Below are 23575 nucleotides of genomic sequence, written 5' to 3'. Positions count from 1 at the left end.
TTTAGTGCCAGTGGAAGGAAGCCTCTGAGCATGCACTGCAGGAGGAAAGGAAGTGAGTGACCCCGGGAAGCTGAAAGCACACAGACACGGGAGAGATTCTGATTCATTGGGGGTTAGATGCATCAGTCTCTAATCTGAGGGAATTTGGAGGCTGTCTCTAGGCAAGAGGCTGAGATGCTTGCTTGTTCAGTTCCCCAGAAGGGAACATCAGAGAGAGATCTGGAAGGAGGGGAGAAGTACGGTTGACGGTGCTGCTGGTGGCCTCAGTCTTCAAGCTGGGGGCACCTGGCACAGAGACTCAAAAGTCAAGGTCAGGAGGACCAAGTTTCCCTCCCTTCCTCCCTCCCTCCTGAGGACAATAGCTTGGCAGGCAGCAAGCTCTTTTTTCTAAAAATAAGAATGATTTGAATCTGAGCACCTTTTTTGGGGTGGGGCGGGAAGGATGGGGGAGCCATGCAGAATGTGGAATGTGGAAGTTCTCACGGGGCCTGGGATCGAACCTGAGCCACAGCAGTGACGACACTGGATCCTTAACCTGCTGAGCCACCAGGGAACTCTGTGAACCCTATTTTTTTTTTCTTTCTTTTTAGGGCCGCACCTGCAGTATATGGAAGTTCCCAGACTAGGGGCAAAGCAGAGCTGCAGCTGCCGGCCTACACCACAGCCACAGCAACAGCAACACGGGATCTGAGCCTCATCTCTGACTACACCACAGCTGATGGCAATGCCATGATCCCTAACTCACCAAGCGGGTTAAACCCATGTCCTCATGGATACAAGTGGGGTTCTTTACCACTGAGCCATAATAGGAACTCCCGTGAACACTCTTTTCTTTTTTTTTTTTTGCCTTTTTGCCGTTTCTTGGGCCTCTGCCGTGGCACATGGGAAGTTCCCAGGCTAGGGTTCGAATCAGAGCTGTAGCTCCTGGCCTATGCCAGAGCCACAGCAACGTGGGATCTGAGCCGCGTCTGTAACCTACACCACAGCTCACAGCAACACCGGATCCTTAACCCACAGAGCAAGGGCAGGGACCGAACCCGCAATCTCATGGTTCCTAGTCAGATTCATTAACCGCTGAGCCACGACAGGAACTCCCCGTGAACACTCTTAAGGCAGGAATGAACTCACCTGTTTCGTAGTCCTTACCCCTCTCAGCTGCACACCCAGGAGGGGCAGTTCATTTCTAGGACCTGCTCTCTCTTGCAGGTGTTGGACTTTGGAGCTCTGAGACCCTAGCAGTGCCACCTTTGGAGACCCCAGTTTGAGGGAGGAGAGGGAGAGGAGGCTCTGGGCCCTGTGGCTCAGCCCGCTCCTTGGATGCTGCTCTGGGTACCGCTTTTTGTTAACGGTTCACAGGCAGAGACCCTTGTGCCTTTAGCATCCCTGGCACTGACCATAAATGCCAACAATGCCCTCTAGCTTCTGTGACAACCTCGAATTTCTCAATGTTCCTTGGAGGTGGGGTGGTATCACCCCAACTGAGAGTTACTGGGTGCCCCTTCTTTGGTGCTGAGGAGACGACTCACACCCCCGCCAGTCTTTTCCTGCCATAGAAACACAGAGACTCAGAAGCCAGTGGCATGTTGTTAATTATAATAATGCCCCCGAGTGAGGGGAAGAAAAGGGGGGCCATGAGGCAGGAGGGCATGAGCAGGACAGGAAGCATGGACAGTCTCCCCAGCCAGGGGACGCTGGGGAAGTGTCAATTAACCTCAGTGAAATAGACTCAGAAAGAAAGACTGGGGGGAAATCCAGCCACTAGATGGCCGGGGTTAGAGAGAAGCACTTGGAGCTGGGAGGGTGAGCCTGGAGGTCCCTCGGCTAGAGTGAGCATGGCGTCTGGGGCCCATTCCATCAGCAGAGACAGCAGAGCTGAGCGTGGCAAGGGGTACCCCGTCTTCCAGGCCAGAACCCCGGGGGCTGGTGCTGGTGGTGGCAATAGGAAGCCAGGCTCCTGCAGGGACTCTATCCCCACATGGTTATCTGCAGCCACTGTGGGGAGAGAGGATCTCAGAGGATGGGAGAGGTGGGTGGGGCAGGGTGGCAGGGGCTGAGGGGGGCGGGGGGGCAGGGAAGGGCAGGTGGAACCATGGGTTGAGGTGCCCCAAAATCCCTTCTTTGTACCTGGTTCAGGTTCAAGCAAATCTGGCCAGTATTATTGGGGTCCATGGTTAGAAAGTACGCTGTTTTGGGTGGGGAGGAGGCAAAGGGAGAAGGGGTCCATGGTTAGAAAGTATGCTGTTTTGGGAGTTCCCATTGTGGTACAGCGGAAATGAATCTGACTAGGAACCATGAGGTTGCAGGTTCCATCCCTGGCCTGGCGTTGCTGTGAGCTGTGGTGTAGTTTGCAGACGCGACTTGGATCTGGCCTTGCTGTGACTGTGGCATCGGCTGGCAGCTGTAGCTCCAGTTCAACTGCTAGGCTGGGAACCTCCATATGCTGTGGGTGTGGCCCTAAAAAGAAAAAAAAAAAAAGAAAGAAAGAAAAAAGAAAGTACGCTGTTTTGGGGGGAGGGGCAAAGGGAGAGGGGTTGGGAGCCGAGTCAGGCATCTGCAACACCCATTCCCCACAAAGGGAAGACATCAGAAAGGGAGGCAGAAGCTACTCCTTCCTGCTCCCCAGCTAAACCCCCAGCCCAGCAGAGGATGAATGACAAGGACTCCGACAGCCTCCCTAAGAACCAGGCCAAGTTCTGAGTGCTCTCAAAATACTATCTCATGTAACGTGTACGCCCATCCCAGGTGAGCTCTACTGCTAGCTGCAGTCACAGATAAGGCAGACAGAGGCACAGAGAGATAAATGCCTTGCTCAAGGCCAACAGAGCCAGCAAGTGGAGGGGCTGGGATTTGAACCCAGAGCATCCATGCCCAGAAAGAGGAGTGCTTCTGGAGCAGGGCTCCTTGTGCGGGAAAGTGGGAGAAAGCTGGTGGTCCTGTGGCCTAGGGTGGGGGTGGGCAGGAGTCTGACTCACTGAACATGGCCTTCAGCCTCAGGAAACAGCTGATGAAGCTGTCAAAGTCCAAGATCATGTCGTCATTTGCATATCTGGCCACCAGCACCTGTGTCACCTTGTTACTGAGTTTGATCCCTGGGAGAGAGAACAGTACCGAGGCGGAGAGTCCAGCCTCCTGGCCACTGCCTCCCCCGTCCCTGCCCCGAAGCCCTCTCCCTGCCCCCCCAGCCACCTGCTCTCTCAATTGCCAAGCGCATCTCATAGGAGTTCAAGGTGCCTGAATGGTCCTGGTCACACTCTTGGAAGATGTCCTGAAGGGACAGACAGATGCTGCAGGGCTGTGTGCGTGGCGTGGTGGTTAAAGGGATGAAAGGCTGAAGCAACTGCTTTCCAAGACCCTGGGGGGCCCCCACGTTGTCTTCTCCCCCCACCCCCCAGCTTGCTGCTTCCTCTCTACCCCATCCCCAGCTCCAGTATTCATATCACCTGGTGAGTGTAGGATTAGTTCCCTGCCAGGGTCCCTGGCACCCTGGTACCGCTGCCTGAGGCTTCCTGCCTGTATCCTTTATGCTGGCCAATACCTGGACTGTACTTGTTACTGAATATTTTGACTAGTTAATAACCAACACATCAGAGTTCCCACTGTGGCTCAGCAGAATCAAATCTGACTACTATCCATGAGGATGCAGGTTCGATCCCTGGCCTTACTCAGTGGGTCAAGGATCCGGTGTTGCCATGAGCTGTGGTATAGGTCGCAGACGCGGTTCAGATCTGACATTGCTGTGGCTGTGATGTAGACCAGCAGTTACAGCTTGGATTCAACCCCTAGCCTGGGAACCTCCATAAGCCGCAAATGTGGCCCTAGATAGTAAAACAAAACAAAACACCAAAAGATAAGAAAAATAACTAACACATCAACAGCTCCATCCTGTTGTGTGTGTGTGTGTGTGTGTGTGTGTGTGTGTCTAGTCAGGGGCTCCTGTTCCAGCCTCATCCTTACTAGTCCTCATTTCTCCTGATAGCCTCTTTCTCTGCCCCATAAATGGGCCCCCCTCAAGGCCCTTTACCGTCCATTTCTTGATTTTTCTCCACAGGATCTGGAACTCCTGAAGCCCCAGTTTGCCAGAGCTGTCTTTCTAGGATGGGCGGCTAGTCAAGGATATCTGAGGAGAGGCTGGAGGGCATCCTGGGGGCTGGGAAGTGAAGGGGCTCACGGAGGTGACGCACCAGGGTCCTGTATGGTGACTATGGTTACAGCCAGCCGGTCTGGCATCTTTTGCTACCCCAGAGCCTAATTCCTGCAACCTCGGGGGCCAGGCTCAGGGGTAGGGGGCTGGGCGGGACAGCGCTGGACAGGACTGCCCACTGGACAGGAAGATACATCCAAGAGGTTGATCATACAGCGGCACACGTCCAGGCTGAAGCCTTTGGTTTTGAGGTGTCTGACTGAGGGAGGCAAGGGGCAGGAAGGAGAGGAGGAGTGAGTAGGGTGTTGATGGGATGTGGGGGGAACAGGGGTGGGGGGTGGGGTGGGTCAGGTGGGGCACCGGCTGTGGGGCAGGGGTGGTGAGAAGGGGGGTGGGGGACTCACATTTGGATACCACCTTATTGAGCAGCTTCTGCAGCTCGTACACGCCAATCTCCTTGTCCTAGGAAGGGGAGCCCTAAACCTCTACTCTGGCCCCTTCAGCCCACTCGCATCCACCTCTTTTCAGCCCCCAGCCCTCTGTGTCTCACCTCTCCACCGGCCACTATCTGAAACAAACGGAGAAAGTCCTGGTCTATTTCATTCTCCGAGATGGTCTCCTGGGGGGCAAAGGAGGGGAGGAGACTCAGTCCAGAAAGTTCCTCCAAACGCCCACCTGCTGCCTCCAAGCCCCCAGCCTCACAGCCTCCCCTCACCTCTTGCAGAAGCTGAGTGCAGTTGGCTTCATCCAGTTCCCTGGGCAAGAGTGGGTGAAGGCTGGAGGTGAGCAGGGGTGGGGGTGGGGGGCAGAGAGATGGGGATTTCAGTGGGTGGGGCGTCGGGAGGTCCTGTCAGGTGTCTGGGCTCTGTGGGATCTGGGTTCTGGTTCTGGCTCTGCTACTACCTGGGACTTCCCTGCCTCGTGCCTCAGTTTTCCCATCTGTAAAATAGGGACAGAGTGAGGATGGGGCCAGGTGACTGCTCCCTGAGCCTGCCATCCTACAGCTCTGGGGCCGGGAGCCTTGGAACCGTCAGGTGGGGCCCCTCACCAGGACTCGCTGTGCTTCTCGCTGAAGACCCGCAGCAGGAAGTCGGCATCCTTGTGCGGCTCAAAGGTGGAGGGGATAATGATATATTCGCCTGGAGGCAACCGGAGGTGATTGCTCACCTCCCGAGAATTGGTGAAGATCTCTGAGAAGCCCAGGTCCTGATACTTCTCGAAGAAGTCCCTTTTCAAGTGGATATCCTGGAGGTTCTGAAACTGTATGTGCCCTGGGGGTGGGTACAGGGCCCAAGGGGGGTGGGAGGGGGAGGGGTGGAGGGAGCCCCACCGTGAGGCCTGGCTCGGCAGGGCCAAGAGGTCTGGACACTGCCCAGCTGGCAGGTAACCACGGTGTGCTCACTTCCTTTCCTGACTCCCGCCGGGGGCCTGACCCAGTGGCCCCCAGAGCCTTTCCTAGAATTCCACCCCTTGCCCATCCAGGTGCAGCCAGAGGTGGGGTGGCCCAGGATCAAGCCCCATGTCTTGTGTACCTCCTTCGGGATCTGGAAAGGGAAGAGAGAGGAGGGTTGGATCCTCAGGATGGTGAAGGGGCTCAGGCCAGTGGAAGCCGGGTGTGTGTTTAGGGGAGGGGGCTGTGTCAGGGGCACTAGGATGCTGGTGGTGGGGAGGCACGTGGGCTCTAATAGCAAAAAGTCCCAGCATTGATAACCCTTCAGCTATTGACAGCAGAGTATGGTTTACACAAAATTTTGCCAGGAGAAGATGTTTCTTTTTACTGATTTAAAAAAATTTTATTTTTTGCTTTCTAAGGCTGCACCTGCAGCATATGGAAGTTTCTAGGCTAGGGGTTGAATCAGAGCTACAGTTGCCGGCCTACGCCAGGGCCACAGCAACGCCAGATCTGAGCTGAGTCTGCAACCTACACCCCAGCTCCTGGCAATGCTGGATCCTTAACCCACTGAGTGAGGCCAGCGATCGAACCTGTGTCCTCATGGATTCTAGTCAGGTTCATCGCTGCTGAGCCACGATGGGAACTCCCCAGGGGGAGGTTTTTTTAAAAAAAATTTTTTTGGCCTAGCCCATGCATGTGGAAGTTCCTGGGCCAGGAATCAAACCCCAGCTGCTAGAGTGATGATGCTGGATCCTTAACCTGCTGTGCCTTAAGGGAACTCCCAGGGGGAGATTTTTACCACTGCAGGTTAAGAATGGGAAATGGAATCCTTCAGAGTGAGATAACTTGCTCAATCTCACACTGCTGGACAGTGGAGGACCTGGGATAAAAAAAAAAACTGGGAAAGCATTTTCCTTTAAGCACTCACCTCCTGCTGGAAGTTAATAGGGAATTATTGAAATCAGGGGAGGAGCACATAGAAGTTTGTTAAAAAAGGCGAGTTAAACGAAGATAAATAGGTTGCTTGGGGTTCCTGTTGTGGCTCATCAGGTTTAGAACCTGACATAGTATCCCTGAGGATTCGGGTTTGATCCCTGGCCTCTTTTAGTGGGTTAATGATCTGGCGTTGTCGTGAGCTGTGGTGTAGGTTGCAGATGCTGCTCGGATCTGGTGTTGCCATGGCTGAGGCATAGGCCAGCAGCTGTGGCTCCCGTTCAACCCCTATCACAGGAACTTCCGTATGCCGTGGGTGCAGCTATAGAAAGAAAAAATAATAAAATAAAATAAAGTAAGATAAAATAGCTGCTCTCTTCCAGGGATGTCCCCAAACCTTTAATATGCTGATGGCACTGGAGTGTGTGTGAATATAGCCTTTTCCTGGAAGGGCTGCTTCTAACCTTGGAAATGGCTTCAGGAGGTGTCTGTTAACCTGGGGACTCACAGCCTAGGAGGGGGACACGGCTGGTGTCTGCACTGTGCTTGATCGACACTCTGGGGCAGGTCTGGGGGCCAGCATATGGGAGGGGTTCCATGAATATCGTTGACCATGTTGAATGGATAAGTGGGCGTTTCTAGGAGTTAGCGAAGCTGCATGTGGGATCCTTTTGACAGGGATTTCTCTTGGCCGCCTGATACCTGACATGCTTCCCAGGGGGGCATCTGTGGGGAGCCTGGGGGTTATGGAGAAATCCGAGTGTGTGGGAACGGGGACCCCACCTCTCTGGGGCCCAATCTCCTTCCTCTTCATTAAAGGCCTTACTACTCGAAAGGCCTTTGTCTTTTTTTTTTTGTTTTTTTAGGGCCGCACCCTCGGCATATGGAGGCTAAGTGTCCAATTGGAGCTTCAGCTGCCAGCCTGCACCACAGCTACAGCAACCCCAGATCCGAGCCGGTCTGCAACCTATACTACAGCTTGTGGCAACACGGGATCCTCATCCCACTGAGCAAGGCCAGGAATCGAACCCACAACCTCATGGTTCCTAGTCATTTCTGCTGAGCCAAGACGGGAACTCCTCAAGAGGCCTTTGGAACAATGTTTGGCACAGAGGAAGTGTGTGTGTTGCTCCCTAAGTGTTTCAGATTAAAAGCAACACATGTGCAAGAAAAATCAGGACTGTGGAGGAGATGGGAGGGCGTCACTGTTGTTGGCAGGGGGCGGAGGTGGGCAGTGGCCCCACAGGGGAGGCCATGGGGTGGGGGCAGGGAGCAAGAGTGGCTGGGGGACCAGCTGGGTGCCCACCGTGTAGATGACAAAGCCGATGGTCTGCAGCTGGGCTCCGTGCGGCCGCCCCCGTCTCCAGTTCTTCTGCATCAGGGCCACCAGGCAGGTGCAGATGGCTTCCTCGGCCTCTGGGTCATCGTCATCCTCCTCGGGGAGAGAGAGCTTAAACTGGGGGTTGGTCCAGAACGTGTCTGTGGAGGAAGCAGGTACGGACGGCTCTGTACTCCCCCTCGGGAATGGCCTTTCCAGCCACGTGGCTGCCTCCTCAACAGGACCCGTGGGGATCTGATGGCCCCTGACCCCTGTGACCTCCCCCCCAGGCCTGCTTTTGGGGTGAGTCAGTGGCCCATCCCTTGCTCCCTGTGCCCGGAGTCCCCTGTACCCACCGAGGTGGCTCCTGCAGCCCCCCGCAGTGCTGCCCCTCCGCCAGCTGCCCTCATAGAAGGTGGTGTGCCAATAGCTCTTGTAGTCAGAGAGTGTGTCAGGCATCAGGTTACAGATTTCCAGGAGGGTGAAGTTGTCCAGGAAATCTTGGTAGGACATCCTGTGGTGGAGGGGACAGCGCCATCAGCAGCACGCAGCCCCCCCGCCAGCCTCCCCATCCAAGGCACAGGTGGAACAGGGTGTGGGGACAGAGGCGGTCCCATCCAAGCGGCACTGACCAAAACTCCCCATCTTCCTTCCTGTGCAGCATCTGCCTCTGGAAGTCTGGGGACACCTCTTCCCACTCCTTGGCACTGGAGACGGGCAGTGGGAGGCGAGGGGCAGGGGTCAGAGGGCACCTTATTCCTCCTCCAGGGATTCCCCCATCCCTGAACATCCCGGTTAGATGGAGATTCTGGAGGGGTGGGGCTCACTCGCCCTGATGCCCAGGGGACTGGATGCCAATCAGTCCCCCTGTGGCATGGCCTTGGAGGGCCTGCATGTGCTCTACCCCTCACCCCAAGTGCTGTTCAGGGCTGCCTACTTGTCACTCCAGGCTCCATTCCACTCAATCCGGCCCCAGGGATTCCGGACCCGAATCAGCGTTACCGTCTTGCCGTGGTACCAGATCTGGGTGGAGGATGGACAAAGGTCAGGGGTGTAGGGTCATCGAGGCTCTCCTCAGGCCCCTCTAGGTGGGGTGCTGTGGTCAGACTCACATCCTGGAGGCCGGTCACCGAGTAAGCATGTCCTTTTACCAGCATCCTCTGTGTCAGCGACTCCAAGTCGCTGTTGCTGGTGACCTACCGTACAGAGAGGAAGGAAACCAACTCAGGACCTGATCAGAGGGACGGGGGCACCAGAAAGAGAGGTGATGACTCTCTGGTTTCCTTTTTTAAGGAAATTAAACTTTGGGAGTTCCCAATGCGGCACAGCAGAAATGAATCCAACTAGGAACCATGAGGTTTCGGGTTCGATCCCTGGCATTGCTCAGTGGGTTGGGGATTGGGCGTTGCTGTGAGCTGGGGTGTAGGTCACAGATGGGGCTTGGATTTGGTGTTGCTGTGGCTGTGGTGTAGGCCGGCAGCTGTAGCTTTGATTTGACCCCTAGCCTGGGAATCTCCATATGCATATGCCACCCTAAAAAGTAAAAAAAAAAAAAAAAAGCAAGAAAAGAAAATTAAACTTCGTATTTTCAAATGATTGTAGATTCACATGCAGTTGTAAGAAATAATATAGAGATGATGTTCTTGTTGTGGCCCAGTGGAACTGAATCCGACTAGGAACCATAAGGTTGCGGGTTCGATCCCTGGCCTTGCTCAGTGGGTTCAGGATCCAGCGTTGCTGTGAGCTGTGGTGTAGGCCGGCAGCTATAGCTTCAATTAGACTCCAGCCTGGGAACCTCCATATGCTGTGGGTGTGGCCCGAAAAAGCAAAAAAAGAAAGAAAGAAAATTAAATTTCATATTCTCAAATGATTGTAGATTCACATGTAATTGTAAGAAATAACAGAGAGAGAGCCCGTGCACCCCTTATCTAATTTCCTTGGGTGGTGACATCTTGCAAAACTATAACACAATATCAGAACCAGGATCCTGATGTTGGCACAATTTCACAATTGGCCTGGTTTTTTCTTTCTTTCTTTTTTTTTTTTTTTAGGGCCACACCTGTGGCATATGGAGGTTCCCAGGTTAGGGGTCAAATCAGAGTTGCAGCCGCCAGCCTGTACCACAGCCACAGCAACACCAGATCTGAGTCACATCTGCAACCTAAGCTGTAGATTGAGGCAATGCTGGATTCTTAATCCACTGAGCGAGGCCAGGGATCAAACTGGCATCCTTATGGATGCTATGGGGGTTCTTAACCTGCTGAGCCCCCATGGGAACTCCACAATTTGTCTGTCTTATACAGGTCTCCACTTTTGCTTGTGCTTATTATGTGTGTTTTGTGCAGTGTTATCATATGTGTACTTTCCTGGATCCACCGCCGTAGTCACGATGCAAAACAGTTTCATCAGCACTAGCATCCATCGTGCTGCCTTTGTTTTTTTTTTTTTGTCTTTTTGCTATTTCTTTGGGCCGCTCCCTCGGCATATGGAGGTTCCCAGGCTAGGGGTCGAATAGGAGCTGTAGCCACTGGCCTACGCCAGAGCCACAGCAACTCGGGATCCGAGCTGCATCTGCAACCTACACCACAGCTCATGGCAACGCCGGATCGTTAACCCACTGAGCAAGGGCAGGGACCGAACCCGCAACCTCAAGGTTCCTAGTCGGATTAGTTAACCACTGCGCCACGACGGGAACTCCGTGCTGCCTTTGAGGTGGATAACCAACTTCCACCTCTTCCGACCTCTTCCCCAGACTCTGACAACTCCGACTCTGTGGCTCTCAGTTCTAGAGTCGGAGTTGTCAATTCCCAAATTTTTGTCATTTCAAGATTGTCACATAAATGGAATCATACAGTATGGAACTTTTGGGGATGGGCTTTTTTTTAATGCATTCCTTGGGATTCATCCAAGTTGTTGTGTGTATCAACAGTTCATTTCTTTTTATTTTTCAAATTTTATGTTATTGGAGTTCCCGTCGTGGCTCAGTGGTTAATGAATCTGACAAGCAACCGCAAGGACGCAGATTCGATCCCTGGCTTTGCTCAGTGGGTTAAGAATCTGGTGTTGCCGTGAACTGTGGTGTAGCTTGCAGAGAGGGCTCATATCCCATGCTGCTGTGGCTGTGGTGTAGGCCGGCAGCTACAGCTCCTATTCGACTCCTAGCCTGGGAACCTCCATGTGCTGTGAGTGTGGCCCTAAAAAGCAAAAATAAATTTATTTATTCCATTTATTTATTTGAACAAGTACTGGTTGGGCATCTATTGCATGGTAAGTGCCATCTTAAGTCCTAGGACCCAGCAGTGAGTGAGACAGATAAGGTCACTGCCTTCATGGAATAGAAGAATTGTCGAGAGAAGCTAGGTCGTGAAGGTACACACAGACAAGTAAGCCAGTTTCAGCTCATGATAAATGTTGGGGAGAAAATTAAATCAAAGTAAAGAAGCAATGAGTATAAGAGCAGCTAATTTAGATTGGGAGACAGAGAAGATTAGCCTGAGGAAGAGGCATTTGAACTGAAAAATGAAAGAGAAGGAGCTAGTTATGCAGGTATCCGAGGAAAGAGCTTTCTAGGTGACAGCAACAGCAGGTGCAAAGGCCCTGAGCCAGGACCAAGTACAGCTTACTTCAATGGAGCAGCCCATGAGGGAGGATCGCTCTATGCCCTTCCTAAGCATCCTCAGCAGGTTCTGAGGGGGTGTCTGGAGCTGGAAGCTCTGGGTCACGCCCCCCGTGAAGTCCTCAAAGCCTTCCATTGTGTTCCCCCCTGACAGTGCTTCATAGGATCCGTTCAGCCTGTGGGCACAGAGAGGGCACTGTTTGGGCTCTAGGAGGCAGTTGTGAGCTTGGACATCAGAGGGTGGGCTGAGGAGAGGGTAGGATGCTCTGCGGTCCCCATGCCTCTTCCCCTGATTCCAGCTGTCCCCGTTGCTGCCAACAGTCAGGGCAGACCTGGAGGCCAGCCCAACTCCTTGGCTGGAGCACTCACTTGGCGTACGCCTTCTCCAGCAGGGCGCTCCAGAACTCAGTGCGCTCCGCTGAGTGCACAAACACCAGCTTGCCATTCTTTGTGGGCAGCCGATCATCCACCACCACATCCATCCACTGGCCAAACTGCCAGATCTGCAGGTAGCAAGCTGGGTCTCAGCCGAGTGTGGGATATCTGTCTGTGCCAGGCCAAGAGTACGCGCGCGAAGACACACACACACACACACAAACACTCTCTCTCTCTCTCTCTCTCTCTCTCTCTCTCTCTCTCTCTCCTCCTTGCCTGAGGACTCTGTGACACAAGCGCCTTCTGGTGGCAGGTTCTGTGACACACCAGTTCAGAGAGCCCATCCCCTAAAAAGGCCTGAACCTCCCCAGCTTCCTTATCTCCAGGTTCTGCCTGGGCTCCGGAGGGACCCGCCCACCTTTTGACCTTGAATGAACTTTAGGATGCCTGCCTTTCTCTCCTTCTCTCTTTCTTTCTTTCTTGTTTAATGGCTACATGCATGGCATATGAAAGTTCCCCAGACAGGGAGAGAATTCGAGTTGAAGCTGCAGCAATACTGGATCTTTAACCCACTGTGCTGGGCCAGGATCGAAGCCTCTGCTGCTGGATTCTTAACCCACTGTGCCACAGACTCCCGTCAAGGCTCAGTGGAAACGAATCTGGCTAGTATCCATGAGGGTGCATGGCATTGCTGCGGCTGTGGTGTGGGGCTCGGATCCCATGTCGCTGTGGCTGTGGTGTAGGCCGGCAGCTGCAGCTCTTGATTCGACCCCTAGCTTGGGAACCTCCATAGGCTTCGAGGGCGGCCCTAAAAAGATGAGAAAAAAACCTCTTGTGATTTTTGGAAATATTTTATGACAGGAGGAATTTGTCCATATGTCGCTTAACTTAAAAGAGCAGAGTCCAAAAATCACGTGGCAGAAATTCCCAATGTCGGATATGCTCATACCTATACATATGCATATACATGTAAATGTGCATATACACGTGTGTATCTCCCCTGGAGGAAGAGACAGAGACAGAAGCAGGACAAGGAGAGGAAAAGGAGGAAGAGCCACAGACTGATAATTGTTTTCTTTGGAGGCTTTAAAAAATTAGCTTCCAGAGTTCCCACTGAGGTGCAGCGGAAACAAATCCAACTAGGAACCATGAGGTTTTGGGTTCGATCCCTGGCCTCCCTCAGTGGGTTAAGGATCCAGCGTTGCCGTGAGCTGTGGTGTAGGCCAGTGGCTCCAACTCCAATTTGACCCCTAGCCTGGGAACCTCCATATGCTGCAGGTGTGGCCCTAAAAAGCAAAAAAAAAAAAAGTTAGCTTCCATGATATCTCCCAGTGAGCAGATGTTTTGCTGATAATTAGGCAAAAATCCATCGTAATAAATGTCATTTTTCAGAAAGAATAGGAAAAAGGTGAACTTCAAAGCATGTACCAATTCTCTCTCTCTTTTTTTTTTGTCTTTTCTAGGGCCGCTTCCTGCGGCATATGGATGTTCCCGGGCTAGAGGTCTAATCAGAGCTACAGCTGCCGGTCTACACCACAGCCACAGCAACTCGGGATCCAAGCCGCATCTGCGACCTACACCACAGCTCATGGCAACACCGGATCCTTAACCCACTGGTCCCTAGTCGGAACCATGACGGGAACTCCAGCATGTGCACATTCTTTATCTTCTCTCTCTTCCTTTCTCTCCCTCCTCTCTCTCTCTCTCTCTCTCTCTCTCTCACACACACACACACACACACACACATGCACGCACCCCTCACACACAACTCTGGCTTTCAAATTGCCCTTCACCTGGAAGTGGAAGATGCCGGCATAGTTTTTCTTGAAGCTCTGGCCCTTGGGCACCACACGGTAGAAGAGTTTGGGGTACACGGTGAGGGAGCCGATGGCAGCCAGCAGCCAGCAGTCCCCTGGAGAGACAGAAGGGCTCCCCATGTAACTCAGAATCCAGGCCCCAAGGAGCAGGAGCTGGCTCTGAGGGCCCCCCTCCCCCGCTAGAGAGGCCCTCCTGCTAAGGGCTGTTTGCAGGGGAAGCCAGCCAGGGGAGAGCGGAAGGGAAGGCTCTGGAGGTGAGAGCCTTCTCTTAGGTGAGAGACTCACAAATGACAGTCAATCGCTTTTGTTTTGGGATTGGGAGAGAAGGTATTTTTGGCCTTGGTCTTTTTTCTTTTTTTTTTTCTTTTTAGGGCTGCACCCTTTTTAGGGTGGCATATGGGGCTTCCCAGGCTGGGGACTGAATCAGAGCTACAGCTGCGGGCCTACACCACAGCCCGCGGCAACACGGGGATCCGAGCCGCATCTGCCACCTATACCCCAGCTCACGGCAAAGCCCAATCCCCAACCCACTGAGCGAGGCCAGGGATCAAACCCGCAGCCTCACGGTTCCTAGTTGGATTCGTTTCTACTGGGCCATGAAGGGAACCTCTGGCCTTGGTCTTGCTTCTCCCTCTGGGACCTGCCTTTGGGGGCAGGCACAGTCAATTATCTCCCGTCCCTTGAACAAGGCCAGTCACCTTTCCCATGACCCCCACCTCTGTCTCATGATTAAACTGGGTCACCCCCATAATACTGGAGACCCAGGGGGCTCAGTCTGTACCCCAGCTGGGACACAGGGGCAGGACTCTTGGTCTGACGTCATCTGCGGCCATCTCTCCTGGTGGGGGGTGGGGTGCCTCAGATCACAGGTGGGGCTGTGGGGGCAGGGTGGTGCCCTGTGTGGGGCCCCGGGCCTGGCTGAGGCTGAGGGCACTGGGAAAGCTTCTGTGATGACCAGGGCCTCCTGGCTGCCTGAGATGCCCTTGGAGGGAAGCATAGGGTGGGAAGGGAAGGTGAAGGATGCTCCAACTGCTATCATCAAAAGGGCACCTAGAAGAGGCATTTTCTCCTTGTGGAGCCCCTCCTGGAGCCCCAGCCCCTTCTGCTGCAGCCATGGGGACTGAAGCCTCCTGGGCCTCTGCCCTGCCCACATCCTGCCCTTGCCTCTGCCCCAAAGAGGACAGAATTCAGCCTCAGAGAAAGCCCACCCTGGCCTTATCCCTAGAGATTCTTTTTTTTTTTTTGTCTTTTTTCTATTTCTTGGGCCGCTCCCGCGGCATATGGAGGTTCCCAGGCTAGGGGTCCAATCGGAGCTGTAGCTGCCGGCCTACACCAGAGCCACAGCAACTCGGGATCCGAGCCGCGTCTGTAACCTACACCACAGCTCACGGCAACGCCGGATCGTTAACCCACTGAGCAAGGGCAGGGACCGAACCCGCAACCTCATGGTTCCTAGTCGGATTCGTTAACCACTGCGCCACGAAGGGAACTCCTTTTTTTTTTTTTTTTTTGATCTTTTCAGAGCCGCACCCATGACATATGACATTCCCAGGCTAGGGGATCAACTGGAGCTACAGCTGCCATCCCACTCCACACAGCCACAGCAATGCCAGATCCAAGCCGCGTCTGCGACCTACGCCACAGCTTGCAGCAACTATGGAAACTTAACCCACTGAGTAAGACCAAGGGATCGAACTTTCATCCTCATGGATACTAGTCAAATTCCTAACCTGCTGAGCCACAATGGGAACTCCATCCCTAGAGATTCAACGAGGGCTTTGGAGGAAACTTTGGGAAAGGATGGGGCTTAGGGAGGAAGGTATGTCTGGGGGCCTGTCCATGGGAGCCTGCAGGAGGGTGGGCTGCTCCTTTACCTGATACCCCAGACTGAGGAAGTCGTGGCACTCGCCGTGACCTTTTTTTTTTTTTTTGTCTTTTTAGGGCCGCACCTATGGCATATGGAAGTTCCCAGGCTAGGGGTCGAATCAGCTGCAGCTACCAGCCTACACCATAGCCACAGTAACGCCAGATCCCAGTCACATCTGGAATCTACACCACAGCTCATGGCAACACTGAATCCTTAACCCACTGAGCAAGGTGAGGGATTGAATCTGAGTCCTCATGGATTCTAGTCTGGTTTGTTATCACTGAGCCCTAACGGGAACCCCTCGCAGTGGCTTTAATATGTGTCCCCAAGTCCTCTGATCATCCTCTCCTCAGGAGCAGGAGCCTAATTTCTCTCCCCTTGAGTGTGGGCTGGATTGTGCGCTCATTACCACCAGCTTCTCCTGAGACTGGGTGGCAGTGACATTACGCTTCTGCCTGGTTCTCTTTTTGGGCCACTCACTCTTTAGGTAGCCAGCTCCTGTGTTGTGTGGACACTCTAGTGTCCTACAGAGAAGCCTGTGTGGCAGGACCTGAGGCCTCTTGCCAAGTGAGTGTGTCACCTTGGAAGGGGGCCCTCCCACTTCCATGAAACCTTCAGGTCACCAAAGCCCCACGAGAGACCCTGAGCCAGACCCATCCAGCTATACTGCTTCTCAATTCCTGCCCTAGAGAAACGGTGAGATGATAGATATTTGTTGTTGCTTTAAATCACCAAGTCTAGGGAGTTCCCGTTGTGGCTCAGTGGTAACAAACCCAACTGGTATCCATGAGGACAGGTTTGATCCCTGGCCTTGCTCAACTCAGTTGGTTAAGGATTCAGCATTGCTGTGAGCTGTGGTGTAAGTCACAGATCTGGCATTGCTGTGGTTGTGGCGTAGGCTGGCAGCTGTAGCTCAGATTTGACCCCTAGCCTGGGAACTTCCATATGCTGCAGGTTGGCCCTAAAAAGCAAAAAAAAAAAAGAGTCTTGGAGCAATCGATTGCCTAGCAATGGATAATATAGCACCCCAGCCTACTCCCAGACCCAGAGGGCAGCAGATGGGGGTGGAACTGGGATTAGGGGAAGAGCCTGGGAAATAGAAGAGCCTGTCTGAACCTAGAGCTGGCAGTCCCACAGCCTCAGATGACACTCTGGGAGTTCCCATTGTGGCTCAGCAGTAACAAACGTGACTAGTAACCATGAGGATGCGTGGGTTTAATCCTTGGCCTTGCTCAGTGGGTTAAGGATCTAGCATTGTCATGAGCTGCACTGTAGGTCAAAGTTACAGCCTGGATCCTGAGTTGCTATGGCTGTAGTGTAAACTGGCAGCTGTACTTCTGATTCGACCCCTAGCTTGGAAACTTCCATATGCCATGGGTGTGGCCCTAAAAAAAAAAAAAAGACAAAAAGACAAAAAAAGACACTCTGACACTCCCCTACCTCAGCCCTCTTCCCCCCATCCCCTCCCCTGCTCCCCGCTCACCAAGCACCCCCTGGCAGATGTCTGTCGGGCTGACCCCATTCACAATGAATTGAGGATTGCTGGTGATTTGCTGCAGTGAAGGAATAAAGGTTTCAGAGAGTTAGACACCCCGCCCCCCCCAAACCTCCCTCCTACCTCTGGGAAAAAAGCCCGCCTCTGGATTCTAGGGGGAGACATGGATGGCGGGCAGGGGGGAGCTTGGCATGTGACATGGAGTCTGTGACAGCAAAGGTCAGAGAGTGGCCTTCCCGGATTGTCTGAGTGGTTTTGCTTAAGCGCGTCCGGAACCATCCCAGCCCTGATGCCGGTGGATCCTAGTGCAGGGCCAGATCGGGGGTGTGTGGAGATTATCCAAGCGACTGGGGTGTCACTAGAACCCCCGCCCCATGAGTCCGTGCCTCCCCTCCCAGTACCCACACTGGGTCGCTGCCAGCTGATGTTCTGCACATTTTTGGAGTTGGGGCCCAGTTCCCTGAAGCCTAGCGAACTGGGCTCGGCAGGGAATAAGGGATCTTCAAACAGCAGCCCCTTCCGTAGGCAGATTGCTCGCAGCTCCTCAAAGCTCTGGTTGTTGTAGTTCTCTGCGTTGTGCTGTTGGCCCACACCCTTGGCCCTTAGTCGGCTCTGGGTTATGTGAGCCGCCATCCCCTTGTTAGTGATACTGGTCTCTGCTTAATAAGGAAAAGAGAACCCGATTAAAAAATGGACTGAGGAGTTCCCGTCGCGGCGCAGTGGTTAACAAATCCGACTAGGAACCATGAGGTTGCGGGTTCGGTCCCTGCTCTTGCTCAGTGGGTTAACGATCCGGCGTTGCCCATGAGCTGTGGTGTAGGTTGCAGACGCGGCTCGGATCCTGCGTTGCTGTGGCTCTGGCGTAGGCCGGCAGCTACAGCTCCGATTAGACCCCTAGCCTGGGAACCTCCATATGCCGCGGGAGCGGCCCAAGAAATAGCAAAAAAAAAGACAAAAAAAAATGGACTGAGCGTGATTGGGGTTGGCAGACAAGAAAGAGGGCTTCCCCCTTCGATGGAAAGGGGGTACCCTCCTCCACGAGGGTCCCATGGCAGGTCGAGCCTCGGAGCACGGAGAGGTGGTGGCCGTGGAGGAAGCCAATCTGATAGAGGGGAAGGCGGAAGCAGATATTATAAAACAAACGAAACTTTGGACCAAAATCCCTGTTCAAAGAAAAAAACAAAAGTGGAACCGAGCCTGTCATCACGACCCAAAGACTAAAAGGAAAAAGTGTGTTGCCTTTTTCAAATTTCCTGTTAAGTTCCCCTGCCATAATTTTTATGTTCTTGTGAGGAAAAACATAACATGTTAAATCATATTTGAGTTTATGACATTGCTTTCAACAAGCACATGTTAAATGTGTTAAGATGTGAAATGTGTACTAGCGTTGTAATTTTCCAAGGAAAGGTGTCGCTAAAGGCCACTTCCTTTAAGATTTTTCCCCGTAAATGATGAGGCAAGCAATTCTAAGCTCTTCCACAAAATATCTAGCCACCTAAAATAGATGAATCCTCCTGCCTATTCAAACAAGCTAGCTATTAGAGGGTGGTTGGGGAATGCTCCTCTTAGGATTTCCAAATGTCTTCAAACCGAAATCTCCATGTTCTCAGTATGAAAAACCTGAGATCAGATGCTTATATGTAAGGAAAGTGCTGTTCGCCCAGTAAACACTCAAAAAAACAAATGGACAATGGCCGTATTTTGCCTTTCTGACATTTCCTTGGGAATCTACAAGGAAACCCTTCCTTTCCCCCTCCCCCAATAAGACCTTTAAGTGTGTGTTAAGCAACTACAGAATACTAAATAAAAAGTTTGGCCAAAACCAAAAAAAAAAAAAAAAGGGGGCTGAAGGTTGGCGTTCTTTTGTGGGCTAAGGATCTGGTGTTGTCATAGCAGGGGCTTGGGTGGCACAGGTTTGATCTCTGGCCTGGGAACTTCCACATGCTATGGCCAAAAACAAACAAACAAACCAAAAATGGGCAAAGGGGAGTTCCCTGGTGGTTAGCAGTTGAGGACTTGGAATTGTCACTGCCGTGGCTCCAGTTACTGCTGTGGCTTGGGTCCGATCCCCAGCCCGGGGAAATTCTGTATGCCTTAGGCACAGCCAAGTTAAAAAAACGGACAGAAGGAGTTCCCCTTGTGGCACGGTGGAAATGAATCCAGTTAGAATCCCTGAGGATGCGGGTTGGATCCCTGGCCTTGATCACTGGGTTGGGGATCCAGCATTACCGAGAGTGAGCTGTGGTGTAGGTTGCAGACATGGCTTGGATCCTATGTTGCTGTGGCTGTGGCTGTGGTGCAGACTGGCAGCTGTAGCTCAGATTTTACCCCTAGCCTGGGAACTTCCATATGCCGTGGGTGCAGCGCTAAAAAAAAAAAAAAGCAAAAAAAAAGGATACAGGATTTGAATAGGTATTTTTATGAAGTATACATACAAATGACCAATAATCACATAAAAAAATCCTCAACATTGTTCATCATCAAACTCAAGTCAAGGAGTTCCCATTGTGGCTCGGCGGAAATAAATCTTACTAGTATCCATGAGGATGCAGGTTTGATCCCTGGCCTCGCTCAGTGGGTTAAGGATCCGGTGTTGCCATGAGCTTTGGTGTAGGTCACAGATACGGCTCAGATCCTCTGTTGCTGTGGCTGTGGTGTAGGCCAGCAGCTGTAGCTCCGATTTGACCCCTAGCCTGGGAACCTCCATATGTGGCGGGTACGACCCTAAAAAGACAAAAGACAAAAAACAAAAAAACCAAAAAAACAAAACGCAAGTCAAGGTCACAATGAGATACGGCTTCACACCCGCTAGGATGGCTATAGTCCAAAAAGACTGGAAACATGCAGTGTTGGTGAGGAGGCGGTGAAACTGGAGCCCCTGTACCCTGCTGGTGGGAACGTACAAGGGTGCCAACTGGGCTCTCCTCAGTTAGACGTGGAATTACCATCTGATCCAGCGATTTCACCTCTAGGTCTGTGTACCCAAGAGAAATGAAAATATATGCCCACACACAAACTTGTACAAAAATGTTCATAGCAGCATCATTCACAAGCACCAGAAAGTGGGAACAAAACACAAATGTCCGTCAGCTGATGAATGAACATACAAAATGAGGAATATACGTACATGGAAAATTATTCAACCATAAAAAGACATGAAGTACTGGTGCAGCCACCACATGGATGATCGTTACACTAAGTGAAGAAGGTGGTGGCAGAGGACCTCATATTGTGTGGTTCCGATTATGTAAAATGCCCCAAATAGCCCAATCCATACAGAGATGGGACGTGCACCTGTGCTTGCTTAGGGCTCAGGGGCTTGGGGATTGGAAGTTGATGGCTAAAGGCTATGGGGTTTCTTTGTGGGGAGAATGAAAATGTTCTAAAATTGATTGTGGTGATAGTGGCACAACTTCGTGAATTTCCTGAAAACCATGGAGTCGCACACTTTCTTTACTTTTTCTTTCCTTTCGCCAGCCAATCTCTGTATGTGTGTACATACTCTGACTACAGCGTGTGTGATCCTTTTTCTTTCTTTTGAATGGCCACACCTGTGGCATATGGAGGTTCCTGGGCCGGGGAACACCAGATCTTTAATCCACGGTGCCCGGCTGGGGATCCACTTCTTGCCTCCACAGTGATCCGAGCCACTGCAGTTGGATTCTTAACCCACTGTATCAGAGCAGGAACTGAGAACTGCACGCTGTATTTATTTATTATTTATTTTGGTTTTAGGGCTGCACCTGAGGCTTGTGGAAGTTCCCAGGCTAGGGGTCTAATCAGTTTCAGCTGCTGGCCTACACCATAGCCACAGCAATGGGGGATCCTTAACCCACTGAGCGAGGCCAGGGATCAAACCTCCATCCTCTTGGATACTAGTCAGGTTCATTACCGCTGAGCCATGACAGGAACTCCAGAACAACACACTTTAAATGGGTGAATTGTATGGTTTGTGAATCATATTTCAATTGAACTCTTTTAAAAAATGACCTTCAGGGGTTGGGGAGTAGCATATGCACCCTGAGGTATATGCAATGATTGGCCAACGGGGACCTGCTGTACAGCAGAGGAAACCTCTACACAATATTCTGTGATAATCTATATGGGAAAAGAATCTGAGAAAGGGAGTTCCCACTAGGGAAAAATGGGATCAGAGTCATCTCAGGAGCTCTGGGTTGCAGGTTCGATCTCCAGCCTGGCACAGTAGCTGAGGGGTCTGGGGTTGCCCCCAGCTGGAGCTTAGATAACAACTTGGGCTTGGACCTGATCCCTGGCCCAGGAACTCCATATGCCTTGGGGTGGCCAAAAAAGGAAAAAAAAAAAGAATCTGAAAAAGAATGGATGTGTATATGTATAACTGAATCACTCTGTTGTGTAGCAGAAATTATCACAACGTCATAATTATTATTTTGCATATCATGTATCATATTATTTTATTTAATAATTAATATATTTATGTACATTAAATATAATAAATATATTTAGAATTAATTGCATTTAATTATATTATATTTAATTACTAATATATTTATTTAATAATAAAATACACAATTATTTAATTATGTATTTTATTATTGTTACCACTTCAATAAAACAAAAAAAAATGACCTTCAGGAGTTCCCATCGTGGCACAGTGGAAACAAGTCTTACTAGGAACCCTGAGGTTGCAGGTTTGATCCCTGGCCTCTCTCAGTGGGTTAAGGATCTGGCATTGCTGTGTGCTGTGGTGTAGGTCGCAGATGTGGCTCAGATCTGCAGTTGCTGTGACTGTGGTGTATGCCAGCAGCTGTAGCTCCGATTGGACCCCTAGGCTGGGAACCTCCATATGCCGGGGTTGTGGCCCTCAAAAGCAAGTAAAATAAAATAAAATGAGCTTCAGACCATACAAATAGATAACTGCCTTTTGGGGAGAGTGAAAATTGGAATGTAGAGGGCAGGAGGGCTGAGGGGAAGGGGGTGCCCATGGGGAAGGGTCCAGTTAGGGAATGGCCTAGTGGGTGGGATGGCTGGGTCTCAGAGGAACAGTCAGACAGGCCAGCAGATCCCAGGCCAGTGGGTGGCAGGGGACCAGGACCCTCCTGTCCCAGAGCAACTGTGACCTCTTCCATCCTTCCTGAGTATTGCCCCCCGACCCCCACCCCCCACCCCTCATGGGACTGACTCCAGCAGTGGACCCGGGGGGTGAGTGCCGAGGAGGGGGAAGAGGAGGTAAGGCCCCAGAGCCGAGGTCCACCCTGAATCTCCAGTCCTACGCCACACAGGCTGGTCCCCTGTACTCCCCACATTCTCAGCTGCCTCTGGAATAAGGACATGCTTAGGGGCAAGAGAGAAAGGATGTGGTCTAGGCTAAACAGAGTCCACTTGAGGCCGGGGTGTGAGAGGAATCCCGAGCGAGGCAAAGAGAGCGGCTGCAGAGGGGCAGGGGGCTCCTGGGCTGTCCGGAGGGGAGACTGGATTGGACCCCCCCAGAGGGCTGCGTTCCTCAGAGATGGGAGCTGGGGGTCTCAGCTGAGCATCTCCCTTGAGCTGACAGGCCAGGAGCAGGGTTAGAACAGCAGGGCTGACAGTCCAGAGGGCCTGCTCTGTGCTGGGCATGCCAGCCCTGAGAGGGCCACATGCTGCCCACAGCTACCAGCACCGGAAGCTGGAGCCCTGAGCTTCATAGCTGCCCACGATCCCAGGGAGAGGATGGGGGTGGACTGAGCCTGACCGCAGACCCAAGCTAGGCTTGTGAGCTTCATCCCTCCCTGCCCTTGAGGGAGGCGCCTCTCTCTGGCAGGAAGGTCGGGCCAGGGGACCTAACACCATCTCCCCATCTTCATCCTCAGCCAGCATTGTCAGCAGGGCAGGAGTGACTGTTCCCGGCCAGCTTGGTCTTATGGTTCCCAGAGAGGATAAGTCAGTGCTTCTCCCTGAGGAGAGGGGGTAGTCATGCCCCAGGAAGCACTTGGCTGATGTCTAGGGACATTTATTTTATTTTTTTTTTAATTTGACCACCCCATGGCATACAGAGTCCCTGGGCCAGGGATCAGATCTGAGCGACAGTTGTGACCTAAGCCACAGCTTTGGCAACACCGGATCCCCAATCCACTGGGCCAATCCCTATGTGCCACAGTGGGAACTCCTGTCTAAGGACAATCTTGCTTGTCCTGACTGGGGTGTGGGGCAGAGGAGGTGACTGGCATCCAGTAGGCAGAGGCCAGGGATGCTGCTGAACATCCCACAGTGCACAGGACAGCCCCCGCGACGAAGAAATATCTTGTCCCCAAATGTCAAGTGTGAAGAGTGAGAAATCTGGGTCAAGAGAATGGGCCAAGGCCCCACCAGCAGGGGAACCGTCTGTACCTGTCCCCACCCCCGGGGCTGCCCGAGGCCTCTGCCTCGCTGCCCCCAGAAGTGAGTGTGCCAAGCCCGCAGGATGGGAGTCCGGAAGGACCACTGAAGGGGTGGATGTCCACGTACATTGGAGAACATCATTGGTCTCAAGTTGATGAGGGTTAAATGTCGCCTCCCTCATCTCCCTGGAGTTCTCTGTCCCTGGACCATCGCCCAGCCCAGGAGTCCTTACTCACTGTCCTGACTCCGAACCTGCCTAAGGTCCTGCATGCTCAGGCCACCCT

The 23575-nt window shown here is 52.4% G+C and overlaps 1 protein-coding gene across 1 annotated transcript; it reads right to left on the bottom strand.

Moving 5' to 3' along the window:
* Positions 1-1965: 1965 nt before the first annotated feature.
* CAPN11 (calpain 11) lies at positions 1966-17606 on the bottom strand. Its single transcript, XM_047795821.1, has 21 exons — positions 17361-17606; positions 16944-17013; positions 13570-13688; positions 11771-11904; positions 11409-11577; positions 8898-8981; positions 8723-8808; positions 8418-8492; positions 8142-8299; positions 7774-7946; positions 5674-5685; positions 5190-5401; positions 4857-4896; positions 4692-4760; positions 4546-4603; positions 4336-4400; positions 4022-4090; positions 3187-3265; positions 2973-3089; positions 2125-2183; positions 1966-1992 (listed from the first exon to the last, which is right to left on the bottom strand). The coding sequence occupies exons 1-21, from the start codon at positions 17586-17588 to the stop codon at positions 1966-1968; spliced, it is 2103 nt and encodes a 700-aa protein (XP_047651777.1). The 5' UTR covers positions 17589-17606.
* Between the last annotated feature and the right edge of the window lie 5969 nt (positions 17607-23575).

Source organism: Phacochoerus africanus, chromosome 9 (genome assembly GCF_016906955.1).
Source record: "Phacochoerus africanus isolate WHEZ1 chromosome 9, ROS_Pafr_v1, whole genome shotgun sequence".
Lineage (NCBI taxonomy): Eukaryota > Metazoa > Chordata > Mammalia > Artiodactyla > Suidae > Phacochoerus > Phacochoerus africanus.
This window is presented reverse-complemented; position numbering and strand designations above follow the sequence as displayed.

Bases quoted from the DNA above. Each gene is read 5' to 3' on its own strand.
- CAPN11 (XM_047795821.1), bottom strand. From the start codon at position 17,588: ATGGCGGCTCACATAACCCAGAGCCGACTAAGGGCCAAGGGTGTGGGC. The intron at 11,905-13,569 runs GTGAAGGGCAAT...TGCTACCTGCAG, and splicing joins CCGGCATCTTCCACTTCCAG to ATCTGGCAGTTTGGCCAGTG. The intron at 4,604-4,691 runs GTGAGACACAGA...TCCCCTTCCTAG, and splicing joins AGATAGTGGCCGGTGGAGAG to GACAAGGAGATTGGCGTGTA.